This window comes from Panthera pardus, unplaced genomic scaffold (assembly GCF_024362965.1).
Source record: "Panthera pardus isolate Hobbes unplaced genomic scaffold, ASM2436296v1 HiC_scaffold_25, whole genome shotgun sequence".
NCBI lineage: Eukaryota > Metazoa > Chordata > Mammalia > Carnivora > Felidae > Panthera > Panthera pardus.
Window position 1 is genome coordinate 45,223,356 of NW_026526821.1, and position 16,549 is coordinate 45,239,904.

General features: G+C 41.6%; 1 protein-coding gene across 3 annotated transcripts in view; it reads left to right on the forward strand.

Moving 5' to 3' along the window:
- Positions 1-15,938, forward strand: part of CFAP61 (cilia and flagella associated protein 61) — a 279,904-nt gene extending 263,966 nt beyond the window's left edge. For all 3 annotated transcript variants that reach the window (XM_019462387.2, XM_019462391.2, XM_053890470.1), the window contains 2 exons: positions 6,118-6,208; positions 15,499-15,938. In XM_019462387.2, the coding sequence (XP_019317932.2) occupies positions 6,118-6,208; positions 15,499-15,699 (292 nt within the window). In that variant the 3' untranslated portion in view covers positions 15,700-15,938. The remainder of the gene's footprint in view (positions 1-6,117; positions 6,209-15,498) is intronic.
- The last annotated feature ends 611 nt before the right edge of the window (positions 15,939-16,549 follow it).

A 16,549-nucleotide genomic window follows, 5' to 3' on the forward strand; every position in this document is an offset into this window, starting at 1 on the left:
AATGCACAGAGCCCATCAGGCAGGAAGGGCAAGGTAGAAGGTATCTGGAAGGGGCCAGAGGGGGTGAGAATCTTAGACTCTCCACAGAGAGGAGGCAGCAAAGGGAGCATAGGGCAACCGAGGTGCAGTTTGGAGTGGGGAGAGCCTGAACTAGAAACAGACTCTAAGGATGTGCCCTCAAGCTGCCTGTCAGTGGCCCTCCCACTTGCCCTGAGCCTCCCCTACCCACTCTGAGCATGCAGAGAAGGGACACCCAGAAGCTCTGCAACCCACAGCCAGTTCAGGAAGGGAGTTGACCATGGCTTTGCAGTCCCCGTGCCGCTGAAGCAGTGAGTGTAGGAAATTCTCAGCGGGCTGCGCCGCCATTAAGGTTGGCGCTGTCCTTCCCACGAAGGATGGAAAAAGAAATACAATGCAAGCCCATTTCATTTTCTTCCATAATGGGATTGAATTGGCCTACTTTGAATAAAAAACATTGGCACCTGCTGGAAGGAATCAGGTCCAGACTGCCTGCCATTTGGGATGCTTTTGCCCACCTGAGAGAGTCTTGTCTGCCTAGGGTTTGTGAACTAGGATTCTCAGCAACCTTCAACCACGACAAATTGGGTTCTGAAATTTTCAGTGAACAAACCTCACCCCAGCTTTATACATGCATTTTGTTTGGTTTGGTCACCGAGCACATGGATTTTTAGCAAGTAGATTATAATGTCTGCATATGAAAATTTTCCCCTAAAAAGTATAGCCCCCTGCACATTGCAGAAAATAGAAATCCAAATAGCTTTCGTCCTAGGCTGATGCTCAAATTCAGGAATTTAGAAAAACAAGTCTTCAAGCCACACAGCCATTGGCCTGAGGGGCAGCTGGCACGTTTGAAAGGCACCATGTTCTGTGATGGGAGACTATTACTTTATTTCTGAGGAAATACTGGACTAGAGGGTTACTAAAAATTTTTATAAAATTGTTACACAGCCCCATTTTCTGTACAAGTCAATTTCCTAAAATGTTACTTTGCCCAGGTCCAGAGAGAGGGAGGGATGGACAGGCAGAGCACAGGGGATTTTTTAGGACAGTGAAACTCTCCCACATGACACTGCAGTGGTGGATGGTAGGGTATATAGTGCATTTGTCAAACCCATAGAATGTTTGTCACATGACAAATGAAGCCCAGTGTAAACTATGGACCTTAGTTCCAAATAATGTATCAATATTGGTTCATCAGTTGTAACAAATGTGCTTTACTAATAATGCAAGGTGGGGATGGGAGGAAACGTATGGGAACTCCGTATTTCTGCTCTATTTTTTCTGTACACCTAAATCTGCTCTAAAAATAAAATATATTAATTAAAAAGTTAATTTACCAGAAGGAAACAAGTTTCAGGGGGAACATGGAAGTGAATTACCGACAGGGATACAGCTACTTGGGGATGCTGTGAATGGTAAATGACCAAGGACCATCACCCAGAGTGTGGTTCCTCATCACAGTGCTTGCTGTGAGGTCATTTGGTGAGCCCCTTAAAAATCACCACCAAATTAAGCAGTTTTTGTAAGAACTGGGGAAGAACTTGCAAATGAGATTCTTCTCTGGGTAGATTTTTTAGTCCATTTTTTCCCTCCTTACCAAAGGGACCAATTCCTTTCACCACTATCTAAAACACCTTGTCTCTAATGCCTGCCCTACAAAAACAGCAGCTACTTCATCTAACAATGGAGATGTTGCTAATTATCCACCCACTCAAGAGCCTGACCTGAATCCTTTAAACAGAGCAGACCGAGGGCATCTCGGAAACTGCAGATTGTCTGCTAGTCATTTTCTTCCTAAATCCTGTTCAGTGCCACACGCTGTCTGATCAGAGTTGCCGTTGGAATATGTGACCTTCTAGTGGGACTTCTGTTTAGGGACTGACTGAGTCTGAACTCCTTCTTGTTTTACCCCTGGCTAAGGGTTTTATGCATATTTAGCCTGATCCGTGTGGCAGGCTGTGAGCAATCTGGTGTTGCAGACAGGTGTGAAGAAGCTCTCTAGGCGGGGTGGGAGCCTACACACTGCTCTCGGTGATGCACCAGCTCTCCCTGCTGTGAGAGCCTTAGCATTCCATGACCCTGGTGTAAGTTGCCCCTAGGGGCCGCCACTGAAGCTGCAATAAAATTGAGAAGGAGCCTTTGGAAGTCAATTTACTCGTTTGGCTTCCAGGGTATTGTGTGTGTGTGTGTGTGTGTGTGTGTGTGTGTGTGTGAGAGAGAGAGAGAGAGAGAGAGAGAGAGAGAGAGAGAGAGAGAGAGAAAACAAGTGGGAGATGGGCAGAGAGCAAGAGGGAGAGAGAGAATCCCAAGCTCTCTCTCTTGCACTGTCAGGCTCTTGTACTGTCAGCACAGAGCCTGACGACGGGCTCAGTTTCACGAACTGTGAGATCATGACCTGAGCCCAAGTCAAGAGTTGGACACTCAGCCAACTAAGCCACCCAGGCACCCCTGAATAGAGTTCTACAAACCTTTCTCTTTTGTATGTAAAAATGGCTGTCACAGATGAAATCCAGGAATATGGGTAACAAATAGTTTGCTACAGATTGTTACCTTCTGGAAGAAGGTCTCAAAATGTTTTCCCATAGGAGACAATGTTAGGAAGTGTTAAAGAAATAAGATTTCAGGTCTCCCAGATCTTTGGTTTCCAAACTGTTCAGTGTATTTTGATGAGAATAGAGGTGGTCAAATACCTAGGTGCTGTTACTGCTGGACACTGCTGTGAGAGGCATGGAGAGTTTCAAAGACAGCAAAAGAAATAATTTGCAAAAACATCCAACTTCTTCTTCATGCCCCCCTCCCCCACCCCCTACCCTAATCCTCCACCCCTGCCAAGCACTCTACAGATGGGCTCAGCAACTATCTTTTCAGAGGATTAAGGGTCACTTGCTTCTCCAGCCATCTGTGTTCAGCTTTGTGGACAAAGGCTGCGGGAATGTGGGTGTTAGATGGTGGGCCAGGGCCCAGCCGGGGCAGGCTGTGACCTTAGGGAAGTGGGGTTCCCCCACAATTCCCTCTGTGAAGCCAACAATGAGGAGGGCCAAGTAGTGAAGGCCTGCCTGAACCGTACCTGGGCTGTGGGAACAGGGCCATGCAGGAACCAGGAAAGCAGAGAGAGGATGTACCACCTAGAAGGATGTGGTTGTAGGCCCCGGAACCAAGAGGGAGGGCACTCCTGATGGTACTGTGGAAACACAGGGGGCATCTCAGCAACTGGGGAAAGGAAACCACAAATTTAAAAGGGCCCACTGGGGGGCGCCTGGGTGGCTCAGTCGGTTAAGACTCTGTTTTCGGGTTAGGTCATAATCTCTGTGGGTTTGAGCCCATTGTCTGGCACTGTGCTGACAAGCTCAGAGCCTGGAGCCTGTTTTGGATTCTGTGACTCCCTCCCTGTCTACCCCTCTCCTGCTCATGCTTGCTCTCTCTCTCTCTCTCCCTCTCTCTCTCTCAAAAATAAAAAAATAAACATTAAAAATATTTTTAAAAGGGCCCACTGGTTCCTAACTTAAGAATTATGATAGTTTCAAAATTTGCACAGCCACAATTCCCTGAAGCTTTTCTAGAAGCTATTTTGATCTAAGAGGTAGGGACCATCCTAGCAAATCCGTGCTTGAGTGTCTGGACATAGGCTGTAATTGACGTTTTGGTCCAAGAAGCTACTCTCTGAGGAGATGTGTCAAAACATCACCCCAAGGTGCTCATCCTTGCCAACGTGGCCAGCCCTGCACCAGTGCCTTTGCTTAAGGACTTAGATGGATGTTGGATGTTGGCCAGGGTTTGTAGGGGCCCAGAAACCCAGCCACAATGCCTATCAATTTGGCTCCATTCATTAAGAATTAGGTGGCCTTGAGTAATTTCAGAGGCGAGCAGTCCTCTGACATTTCCGGAAAGTGCCCACCTGACACCCTCAGCCTTGCTTGCTGCGGTGCTTAGCAAGATCATCCTGGAGCTCTGGTTTCACATACAGCTTTCCCAGTCTTCCCAGTGATTCTCTTTTTCATAATGCTTCCCGTCTTGGGGCATTTTGCAGAGTTCTGTCACCAATTTATTTAGCAGAACTTTATTCTATATTAATGAAAGACCAATCCGAGCCAGGCAGAAAGAATGTACACAGTGCAGTGTACATTCATTCATTTGTGAAGATTCATAAGATGCTTTTCGCATGCAAGTGCTGAAATGGATGGCCATGGAGCGATTACAGTGGTCCCCCTTTCCCCGCTGGAAATATCTCCAAGACCCCCAGTAGATGCCGGAAACCGTGGTTAGTCCTGAGCCCTATATGTTTTCTTCAGCGCATACACACCTACGATAAAGTTTAATTTGCAAATTAGGCACTTTAATAGATTAGCAACAATAACATAATAGAACAGTTATAGTCATACACTTAATGAAAGTTATATGAATGTGGTCTCTGTCAAAATACCTTATCACACAGTACTCACCCTTCCTCTTGTGATGACGTGAGCTGATAAACTGCCCACATGATGAGACGAAGTGAGGTGAATGACATAGGCACTATGATGTAGTGTGATGCTACTACTGACCTTCTGACAGTATGTCAGGAGGAGGGTCACCTGCTCCGGAGTACGGTTGACTGCGGGTGACTGAAATGCAGAAAGTGAAATCATGGAGACAGAGGACTGCTGTACACAACAGCTCTGACTGGGCTGCTGCCTCCAGGAGCATCTTTCCCACCCATCGCCTTCCTGACCTCAGCTCCCTACCAATCCCTGCTCTTATCTCCACTCTGCCTCACAGAGTGCTCTTAGCACACTCCTGGCTCCAGGTGTTCACATCTGCTGTTCCCTCTCTCTGGAGGGCTCTTCCCCCAGATCTCCACATGGCTCTCTCTCCCTGCCCTCAAGCCTTTACTCCCTGAGCTTTTCTTTGGCCTCCCCTATCCTTGCCTGCCTTGTGTTTTCTCCTAAGCAGTTCTCATCATCCAACAGGCCTTATGTTTACTTATTTATCACTTGAATATAAGCTTCACAGTGGCAGGGATGATGGTCTATTTTGGTCCTTGCTGTTTCCCCTGTGCCCAGAATACTGCTGGGTGCATAATAGATGTTCCATAAATATTAGTGGAATTCATAGTTGAATGGAAAATAGGTAATTAAGCATGAAACTAGGTCTTATTCTGGTCAAGCAAATAGGTGATAGGTAATAAGTGATATAGCTGAGCGCCATGCTGATTGTAGCACAGACTCTTATCATTATACTTGTCCTTTAAGGCCTCAGTCGTCCCTGGGTCTCGTCACTTCCTTCCCTAAGAATTAACTTCAGGTCTGGGAAAACAGAAGGTGCTCGTCTGCACGTGGGCACCAGGTTTTCCTTCCCTGGTGCACACACATGGCATCCATTAGCAGTAATGGGAACAACAAACTCACATCCAGAGAACAGTGAAACCCACGTGATCAACGTGTCTCCAGCGTGAAAGAAGTGATGTTTCCCATCCCAAGACACTTAGCATTAAAATAAAATCAGAGTTAAAATAACAGTAAATGGTCTTGGTTCTCCAAGAATGCATCACAAAGCATTTACTCCAATGGTTTTCAGTGAAAAGTTAGCGAATATAAACACCGAAAGAGCTGCTCTCCTAAAAGATGTTCAATTAAGCATCAGTGCAATTGTATGGAGACTATGTTGCAACACCACCGAGGTGGCCTGTTTTTCTGGTCATTATTAATCCAGAAACCTTAATGATGAACAACATTTGTGTTATTGTCTACCCAAATGTAATTTGTTTATGCAGCAGTTCAGTTAATCCTGCAATCTGTTTTTCTCAAATGAGGGCAGATAATGGAGACACCGTTCTTTACAAGTCTTCAGGCTTTTAAATTCTGATAAAATCAGGATTCTTCACTGGGTCTTGCCCCAGCTCTGAATTAAACCACTTTAAATGTAATTATGGAACCTGGCCTTACATCAGGAACATCCATTTAAAAAATTGATTGGCCAGGCTGTTCCACAAGGCATTTTATGAGCAAACGCTTGTGAAGGGGCCAGAACTGTAATTTATAAAGGCAAAAAGCAGGTAAATACTTTATTAGTGGTAATGAGAGCGTTTCCAGCTAACTGAATCTTTTCTTTCCTCACTAGCTACTTCATGGAGCCATGGTGCATGGCCCTGTTTCACGATCGTTTTATTGATCTAAGGAAAGAGTTACGCCAGATCTTGACCTCCAAGGAGGTAAGAGTGATTAATAGATATGTGAGTTATTCCTTGCAGATTACAAGCACTTTGTAGTTGTTGGTCATTTAGACTTTTCTCTACATTCCCCCTTTTGGTTTTACTTACAACTGTACTTCTTATAAACAAGATTTGGAGTATGTGAACATAGACAGTGATATTTCAGGAAAAGTGGATTATTTAAATCCTTTTATGAGAGGCAGATTTCTTTTTCCTTTTTACAAGTAACTGTATTTTTCATGATCAGTTAACAGGGATGTTGACTGGGAACCGGATCTGAGTTTTTTCGACTTGCTCTCAAGAATGAACATTGCATGCCTTTAGTTTCTGCCCTATTGCCCACCATTCGCTAGATATTTGTGTGTCTGTGTGTTATTATAAAAATGTAAAGGGAAGGTGTAAGATGCCCAGACACACCCCTTGTATAACCCAAACTGCTTTCTCAAAGTGATAGGGAATTAACTGGAAGGTTACATTTCCCAAAGACTCCATGCTCAGCAAGAAATTTGACTCTGCAGTGTAAGTAGTGAAATATTCGTGAAGCTTTAAATTAAATTCTTTCTTGCAACACTAGACTCCTTATTGAAGCTGTGGAGAGTTACTGTCTGTGCTCACAAAGTAGTCAGATATCCATCGCAGACTCTCCCTTGCTCCACTCAGATAAGGGCTGGCCCCAGTGGGCACAGCTTAGTTTTCCACCATGTTTTATTGTCTAAAAGGGCAAGTACTGCGTCTCTGTTATCACCTCCACTTGAGAGCACCTGTGACCCTCAAAGGTTCCTGTGGTGTGGGCTCCATATTGGGCAGCATAGATACAGATCACACACTGAGTCCGTACTGCCTGCACCGCCTTGCTTAACCATGACACTATTGTCATGGTCTTGACTTTACCAATGAGGAGGCTGGAGCCAAGAGACTTTAAAGGCCCCTGCCATGGGTTACACAGCTAGTCTCTGGCCAGCAAGCTTCAAACTCAAGGATGTCTCACTCCAAAGTCAGGAACATAGGCACTGAGCCATACAGACTAAACTGTGTGGCTTGGTACCTTCTCTTCATTGCTCGCCCCCTTCCCAGTTTTATTCTTGGGATCCAAGATGGGAAGATTAAATAATTTTACTAATCTGAAGTAGATTCAGATTGGGAAAGATAGGTTTAAAATATAAACCAAACTAGGGGCGCCTGGGTGGCTCAGTCGGTTGAGCGTCCGACTTCAGCTCAGGTCATGATCTCACAGTTTGTGAGTTCGAGCCCTGCATCGGGCTCTGTGCCGACAGCTCAGAGCCTGAAGCCTGCTTCGGATTCAGTGTCTCTCTATTTCTCTGCCCCTCCCCCACTTGTGCTCTGTCTCTCTGTGTCTCTCAAAAATAAATAAAAATGTTAAAAAATTTAAAAAAATATATAAACCAAACTCAGTTGTCTTTAGGATCCACATAGATAGGAACCAGGCAAGTAAATGTACATGAGGGAGGCAGAGGGGACTGTAACTATACAAAGGTCATCCATGCTAAAGGCACTCAAATTTGGATATATATATGTATATAGAGAGCTACGGGTCAGATGGGTCCCTGCACTTCATCCTAAAACTGTGAGGGAGTCAGCTGAGGTTGAAATATGAACCTGAGTTGTAAGCCTGGTGATGACTGAATTTCACTTAACTCCTTAGATCCCTCTCTTCCTCTCAAAATGTAATCTGCAGCTCATTACTGCACCATAGTAAACACTCATTAGTTTTCTAGTTAACCCATCAAAATTCTGTGCCTAAATCCTTCCAAACCCCAGAATCGAGCTCCTCAGTTAATATTTTACACAGAGCCAAGGGGTTTTAGGTGCCACGCTTAAAAGGGAAGCTTTCCTCTCACCCTTCCAAGTTCACTACCAAACCCAACAACAGTCGCTTTTCATGGCCCTCACTGAGATACCCTCAACCTTTTATCCATGGAGAGACATTTGCTCTGGGTCAGTTTGCTATGCATGAAATCAGCATAGACAATAGGCCCTTTCAGTAGATCAGAAGTGGCCATGAATACTTGTGGAAGACACAGTAAGGACTTCCCCACCATCTTGTGGCTTTTCTAGATTCCCATAAAGTGAAACCTCTGGAAGGGATCTTGCTCTGCTTTCTGCGTTTACATGTGTCAAGTGGGAAAGGCCACAGGAAGAGGTGCTGCATGCAGTGGTGTCTGCCTCTAGCTCAGATCCTTGTAGAACAGGGACTACCTGTTCCCAACTCAGTGAGCGTGGGAGGAGTGAAGGAGGGGATATGTGCAAGTACACAGCACAGAAGAATGGCTCCCAGTAAGTGCCAGCCCCCACAGGTAATGGTGGTGGGGACAGGAAGACAGTGGGAGTGGTACTCATATAAGCAGATATGCAGGAGTTCATTTGAGAGCCTGGTAATAGGAAAATAAAGAGGATGGCCTTCACTAAAGAATGATGGTAATTCCTTTTCTCAAATATTGAGATTAAGTAGCCCATTTCATTTTACTTTCCAGATTGTCTATAGGAAAGTACAGCAGTCCAGTCCCATTGACTATGATATCCTATAGCTCAGCATATCAGTTTTCCTCTACTTCCACATGGAGAGAAAGGAATAAAAGACTATTATTTATGACTGTTATTGTAAGTCATCTCAAATCTATATATCACTTATTTTAAAAATTTTAAATCCACTGACACTGTGTTAAATCCACTTATTTTAAATCCACTGACACTGTGTTTACTTACCCAAAGAGTCACTGACCAAAATGAAATTTTATATAGTCAAGATTATTCTTCAAAAATGTAACAATTATAAACATATATGCACCAAGCAACAAAACCCATATATATATATATATATATATATATATATATATATATATGAGGCAAAAGTTGATAGAATTGAAGGAAGAGATGGTTCTAAAATAAGAGCTGGGGAATTCAATATTTCACTTTCAGTAATGGATAGAACAACCAGGTAAGGAAATAGGGGACTTGAACAACAGGATTTCAGTACCCCACTTACAGCAATGGACAGATCAGCTAATCAGAAAATCAACAAGAAAACAATGGCTTTGAATGACACACTGGACTAGATGGACTTAACAGATATATTCAGAACATTTCATCCTAAAGCAGCAGAATATACACTCTTCTCCATGGAACGTTCTCCAGAATAGACCACATACTGGAACACAAATCAGCCCTCAACAAGTACAAAAAGATTGAGATCATACCGTGCATATTTTCAGACCATAATGCTGTGAAACTCGAAATCAACCACAAGAAAAAAATTTAGAAAGATAACAAATACTTGGAGACTGAGGAACATCCTACTAAAGAATGAATGGGCTTAACCAAGCAGTTAAAGAGGAAACTACAAAGTATATGGAAGCCAATGAAAATGGCCACAACCCAAAACCTCTGGGACACAGCAAAGGCGGTCATAAGAGGAAAATATATAGCAATCCAGGCCTCCCTAAAGAAGGAGGAAAGGTCTCAAATACACAACCTAACCTTACGCCTTAAAGAGTGGGAAAAAGAACAGCAAATAAAACCCAAAACCAGCAGAAGACAGGAAATAATAAAGATTAGAGCAGAAATCAATGCTATCAAAACCAAACAAAACCAAACAAAACAAAAAAAAAACAAAACAGTAGAACAGATCAATGAAACCGGAAGCTGGTTTTTTGAAAGAATTAAAAAAATTGATAAACCACTAGCCAGTTTGATCAAAAAGAAAAAGGAAAGGACCTAAATAAAATCAAGAATGAAAGAGGAGAGATCACAACCAACACACCAGAAATAAAAACAATAATAAGAGAATATTATGAGCAATTATATGCCAATAAAATGGGCAATCTGGAAGAAATGGACAAATTCCTAGAAATATATACACTACCAAAACTGAAACAGGAAGAAATAGAACATTTGAACAGATCCATAACCAGTAAAGAAATCAAATTAGTATTCAAAAATCTCCCAAAAAAACAAGAGTCCAGGACCAGATGGCTTCCTAGGGGATTTCTACCAAACATTTAAGGAAGAGTTAACACCTATTCTCTTAAAACTGTTCCAAAAAATAGAAATGGAAGGAAAACTTCCAAACTGTTTCTCTGAAGCCAGCATTACCTTGGTTCCAAAACCAGACAAAGACCCCACTAAAAAAGGAGAACTATAGACCAGTTTCCCTGATGAGCATGGATGCAAAAATCTTCAACAAGCTATTAGCCAACTGGATCCAACAATACATTAAAAAAATCATTCACCATGACCAAGTGGGATTTATACCTGGGATGCAGGGCTGGTACAATATCTGCAAAACAATCAATGTGATTCATCACATCAATAAAAGAAAGGACAAGAACCCTATGATCCTCTCAATAGATGCAGAGAAAGCATTTGACAAAATACAACATCCTTTCTTGGTAAAAACCCTCGAGAAAGTAGGAATAGAAGGATCATACCTCGAGATCATAAAAGCCATATACAAAAGACCCAACACTAATATCATCCTCAATGGGGAAAAACTGAGAGCTTTTCCCCTAAGGTCAGGAACAAGACAGGGATGTCCACTCTCACCACTGTTATTCAACATAGTATTGGCAGTCTTAGCCTCAGCAATCAGACAACACAAAGAAATAAAAGGCATCCAAATCGGCCAGGAGGAGGTCAAAATTTCACTCTTTGCAGATGACATGATACTCTATATGGAGAACCCTAAAGATTCCACCAAAAAACTGCTAGAACTGATTCATGAATTCAGCAAAATTTCAGGATATAAAATCAATGCACAGAAATCAGTTACATTCTTACACACCAACAAGGAAGAGACAGAGAAATCAAGGAATTGATCCCATATACAATTGTGCCAAAAACCATAAAATACCTAGGAATAAATCTAACCAAAGAGGTGAAAAATCTATACACTGAAAACTATAGAAAGAAATTGAAATATGAAATTGAATATGAAATATGAAATTGAAAAAGAAATTGAAAGAAATATGAAAGAAATTGAAGAAGACACACACACAAAAGGAAAAATATTCCATGCTCCTGGATAGGAAGAACAACTATTGCTAAAATGTCAATACTACCCAAAGCAATCTGCATATTCAATGCAATCCCTATCAAAATAACACCAGCATTCTTCACAGAGTTAAAACAAACAATCCTAAAATTTGTATGGAACGAGAAAAGACCCCGAATAGCCAAAGCAATCTGGAAAAAGAAAACCAAAGCAAGAGGCATCACAATTCCAGACTTCACGCTGTATTACAAAGCTATAATCATCAAGACAGTATAGTACTGGCACAAGAACACTCAGATCAATGGCACAGAATAGAGAACCCAGAAATGGACCCACAAATGTATGGCCAATTAATATTTGACAAAGCAGGAAAGAATATCCAGTGAAATAAAGACAGTCTCTTCAGCAAGTTGTGCTGGGAAAACTGGACATGCAGAAAAATGAACCTGGACCACTTTATTACACCAGGCACAAAAATAAACTCAAAATGGATGAAAGACCTAAATGTAAGATAGGGAGCCATCAAGATCCTCGAGGAGAAAGGAAGCAAAAACCTCTTTGATCTTGGCCGCAGCAACTTCTTACTCAACACGTCTCCAGAGGCAAGAGAAAAAAAACCAAAAATGAACTATTGGGACCTCATCAAAATAAAAAGCTTCTGCACAGTGAAGGAAACAATCAGCAAAACTAAAAGGCAACTGATGGAATGGGAGAAGATATTTGCAAATGACATATCAGATAAAGGGTTAGTATCCAAAATCTACAAAGAACTTCTCAAACTCAACACCCAAAAAACAAATAATCCAGAGAAGAAATGGGCAAAAGACATGAATAGACACTTCCCCAAAGAAGACATCCAAATGGCCAACAGACACATGAAAAAATGCTCAACATCACTCATCATCAGGGAAATACAAATCAAAACCACAATGAGATACCACCTCACACCTGTCAGAATGGCTAGCAGTAACAACTCAGGCAACAACAGATGTTGGTGAGGATGCGGAGAAAGAGGATCTTTGCGTTGTTGGTGGGAATGCAAGCTGGCACAACCACTCTGGAAAACAGTATGGAAGTTCCTCAAAAAACTAAAAATAGAACTACCCTATGACCCAGCAATTGCACTACCAGGCATTTATCCAAGGGATACAGGTATGCTGTTTCGAAGGGACACATGCACCCCCATGTTTATAGCAACACTATCAACAATAGCCAAGGTATGGAAAGAGCCCAAATGTCCATCAATGGATGAATGGATAAAGAAGATGTTATGTATATATACACAATGGAGTATTACTCGGCAATCAAAAAGAATGAAATCTTGCCATTTACAACTACATGGATGAAACTAGAGGGTATTATGCTAAGCGGAATTAGAGAAAGACAAATACCATATGACTTCACTCATATGAGGACTTTAAGACACAGAACAGATGAACATAAGGAAAGGGAAGCAAAAGTAATATAAAAACAGGGAGGGGGACAAAACATAAGAGACTCTTAAATATGGAGAACAAACAGAGGGTTACTGGAGGGGCTGTGGGAGGGGGGATGGCTAAATGGGTAAGGGGCATTAAGGAATCTACCCCTGAAATCTTTGTTGCACTATATGCTAACTAACTTGGATGTAAATTTTTAAAAAAATTAAAATAAAAAAAATGTTTTAAACAAAACTTTTCCATTTATAATAACATCCAAAAGAATAAAATACTTGGGAATTTGGGAAGTGGGCAGTGTAAGATTTGTATACTGAAAACCTCAAAACATTTCTGAAAGAAGCTAAAGCAGACCTAAATAAATGGAAAGCCATTTGTGTTCATGGACTGGAGACTGAATATAATTAAGATGGCAGCACTCCCCAAAGCCATGTACAAATTTAATGTAATCCTATCAAAATCCCAATGGCATCTTCTGCAGAAATGGAGAAATTCATAGGAAAATGCAAGAGACTCTAAATAGCCAAAACAATCTTGAGAATAAAAAATAGTTGAATGACTTACACTTTGCAGCTTGAGAACTTACTACAGATCAGCAGTAACCAGGACAGCATGGTACTTGCATAAGGATAGATCCAGAGATCAATGGAATAAAATTGATAATCCAGAAGTAAAAAACATTTACATGGAAAGATTTATGTCATTCATCACTAGGGAAATGCATAGCAGAACTACAATGAGATACTACTTCACACCCACTAGAGTGGCTATAGTAGAAAGAAAAAAAAAGTAACAAGTATTGCAATAGATGGTCACACTGAAGGGGAGCTGATCACACTGAGGGACAGATGGTCACATGGGGAAAGATGGTCACCCTGAGGTGGAGCTGGTCACACTGAGAAGGGAGATGGTCACATGGGGGAAGACGGTCACACTGAGGGGCAGATGGTCACATGGGAGGGAGATGGTCATACAGAGAGGACACACTGTGAGAGGCAAATGCACAAAAATCTGTTTACAGTCTAGAGCGGTATTTGTCTTAGGTAAACTTAAAAGCTCCATTTTGTGATTTTACAGTATTTACCGCACTGTCAGAACAGCACCATACACCATTCTACAATTTTTGTAAAGTTGTTGTTTTTGTTTGCTACGATTCTCCTGAAAAACTAAGGAAGAAAGAACACACCTCGTGTGTGTTGTGGAAGATATGTTGGGGACATGCTGGCAGCACCTCTTTCATCCTGGGCATCAGGTGCCTTTTTCTGTCACTGTTTCATTGAGCTGATTTAAATCCGAAGTCCAGTGAGCCTCACTGACTGTTCTCCCAAGTGATGTGTGTGTAATCTCCAGGACTTCTGTCAGTGTCTCACTGACAGAACCAAATAATTCTGTTACGCTTCCATATAGTTTGAACCTATTTTCCCATCTGTAAAATTCTTACTGTTAATAAATTAATGATCTGCAAGTCGCCTACTTTTTTTCTGTTGAAAATAAAAATTATTGGAAGTTCAAGGAAATATAGCACCAAAGTCCCCGTGAGTCTGCTGTTAGGGTCATTTGGAATTATTGTGGTATTCAGAACGTACACAGCTCAAACCTTGGTGGAGTGCATTGTAGAACAACTTCCTATCGATGGGCAGATACGTGATGGAGCAAATAGGGTAAACCTCAACCGTAGAATCTAGCCATGTGTGTGTGCTGGTGCTAAATGTATAATTCAGCCAACTTGCCTCTATGTTTGAGTATTTTTATAATAAAATGTTGGAAAATTCCCTATTATATTTTAGATATGCACGGCATGTGATTATCAACATTAAATAACTTTATTCTCTCTGAGCCTTATCTTTAAAGATGTCAACAAAATTTGAATTTACATATATACATATATAACACCCAGTGCTCATCCCAACAAGTGCCCTCCTTAATGCCCATCACCCGTTTAGCCCATCCCCACACCCACCACCCCTCCAGCAACCCCCAGTTTGTTCTCTGTATTTAAGAGTCTCTTATGGTTTGTCTCCCTCTCTCTTTTTATATTATAAAATCCTATTTCTTGAGAGAGGACTGTAACCATGTAAAGTAAACCATCTAGAAGTTTTCATGTAAAAATGCTTAATCACTTCCTTATTTTTAAAACAAGCGTGATCTGCAGATAACTTTTATCTGAATATTAAGAACTTAAAGTTACTATTCTTGCTGAATCTTGAGGACATTATTCCAAGTCAAGTAAGCCAGCCTCAAGAAGACAAATAATGTTTGATCCCACTTACATGAAGTACCCAGAGTAGTCAGAGTCACAGATAGAAAGTAGAACGTTGGCTTCCAGGGGCTGGTGGAGGCAGAATGGGGAGTTAGTGTTTAATGAATACAGAGTTTCAGTTTGGGAGAATGAGAAAGTCCTGAACATGGATAGGGGATGGCTGCCCAACAATGTGGATGTCCTCATTAAAACAGGAGCACCTGGGTGGTTCAGTCGGTTAAGCGGCCAACTTCAGCTCAGGTCATGATCTCACAGTTTGTGAGTTCTAGCCCCATGTCAGGCTCTGTGCTGACAGCTCAGAGGCTGCAGCCTGCTTCAGATTCTGTGTCTCCCTCTCTCTCTGTCCCTCTCCCATTCACCCTCTGTCTCTCTGTCTCTCTCAAATATAAATAAATATTTTAAATTTTTTAAATGGTTAAAACAGTAAATCTTATGTATATTTTGCCATGATTAAAAATAATTTTTGAAAAGTTAGGGGACAAGAACAAGCACCCTTGAGAAGGTGATCACTCTTTTTCATTTTAGTGAAACTGCCCTCTTATTGTCCAAGTAATTTCCATATCTGGCCACTTCCTCTATTTTCCAGGAGGAAGACCTTCCTTCCATAGAACAGTTAGCCCATCAGATAGAAGATGAAGAAATTAACCTGAAGGAGAAGCCCAGGAAATACCTCAAAAGAGTTTTCCAGGAAACTATCTACAAGGGGCTGGTGGAGAAGAGCATCCTTGACTACCTGCAGTATAATCACTACCACCTGCCCATGTATGCGTGGCCAGGCATCATTTAGTGCATGGCCATACCCTCCACTTTGTTTTCACACATGTAGTTTCTGGAAGTGCTGAGTATAAATGGGAAACCTCTCTGAAACCTGGCTTGACAACCAAGCTTATGCCTGTAGTTTTCTATGGTTCCAGTAGGTGGCGCACAGCCATGGGTCTCTATTCTGGAAGTTTTTGAACACCAGGCATGTTCCAGGGCAGAATAATCCATTTCAGCAATAAAATGAGATATACTGTATTAAACTTGTCTTTATGTTGGGTGTGATTCTGATATATTTCCTGAAATGACCTGCTGCCGTTAGTTTTTCACCTGTTTACCCAGTAATACTCCTGGGCAATAAAAAAGAAAAGCATGTGCCCAGAATGGAAAATAGGCAAAACTGATGATGAGAAATTAGCTCTATAATCCAACATCACAAGAACTGACCGCGCAGGCAAGTTTATGTGAACTTTGAAATGAGGCAGCTGCTATCAAAATTTCTCTACTTCAATATTGTGAGAAAAACTCAAGGATCAACACACAGGCTCACACGCAGGTTTTAGATTAGAAAATAGTAGTGCGAAATCAGTCTAGTTCATTTCTTTTGCCCCTTAGCACTGTTGCTTTGCACCAGGGCCTCTGGTACATGTCACCTGTAATGTGGGTCCGAATCTCTCTATAAGATGTATATAGCAAATTTCATGCCTACTAGAAAACATATGGATGCAGGAACAACAATAGTTTTCATTTATTTGGATCTCTTTTAATAGATAGTGTGACACAATTCGTGACTGAATTTTTGATCAACAGGCTTTAAAATTGTTTTTCATAGACACATTTCCAGTTTTTCATTTTTTAAAATTTATGTTAACATTTAG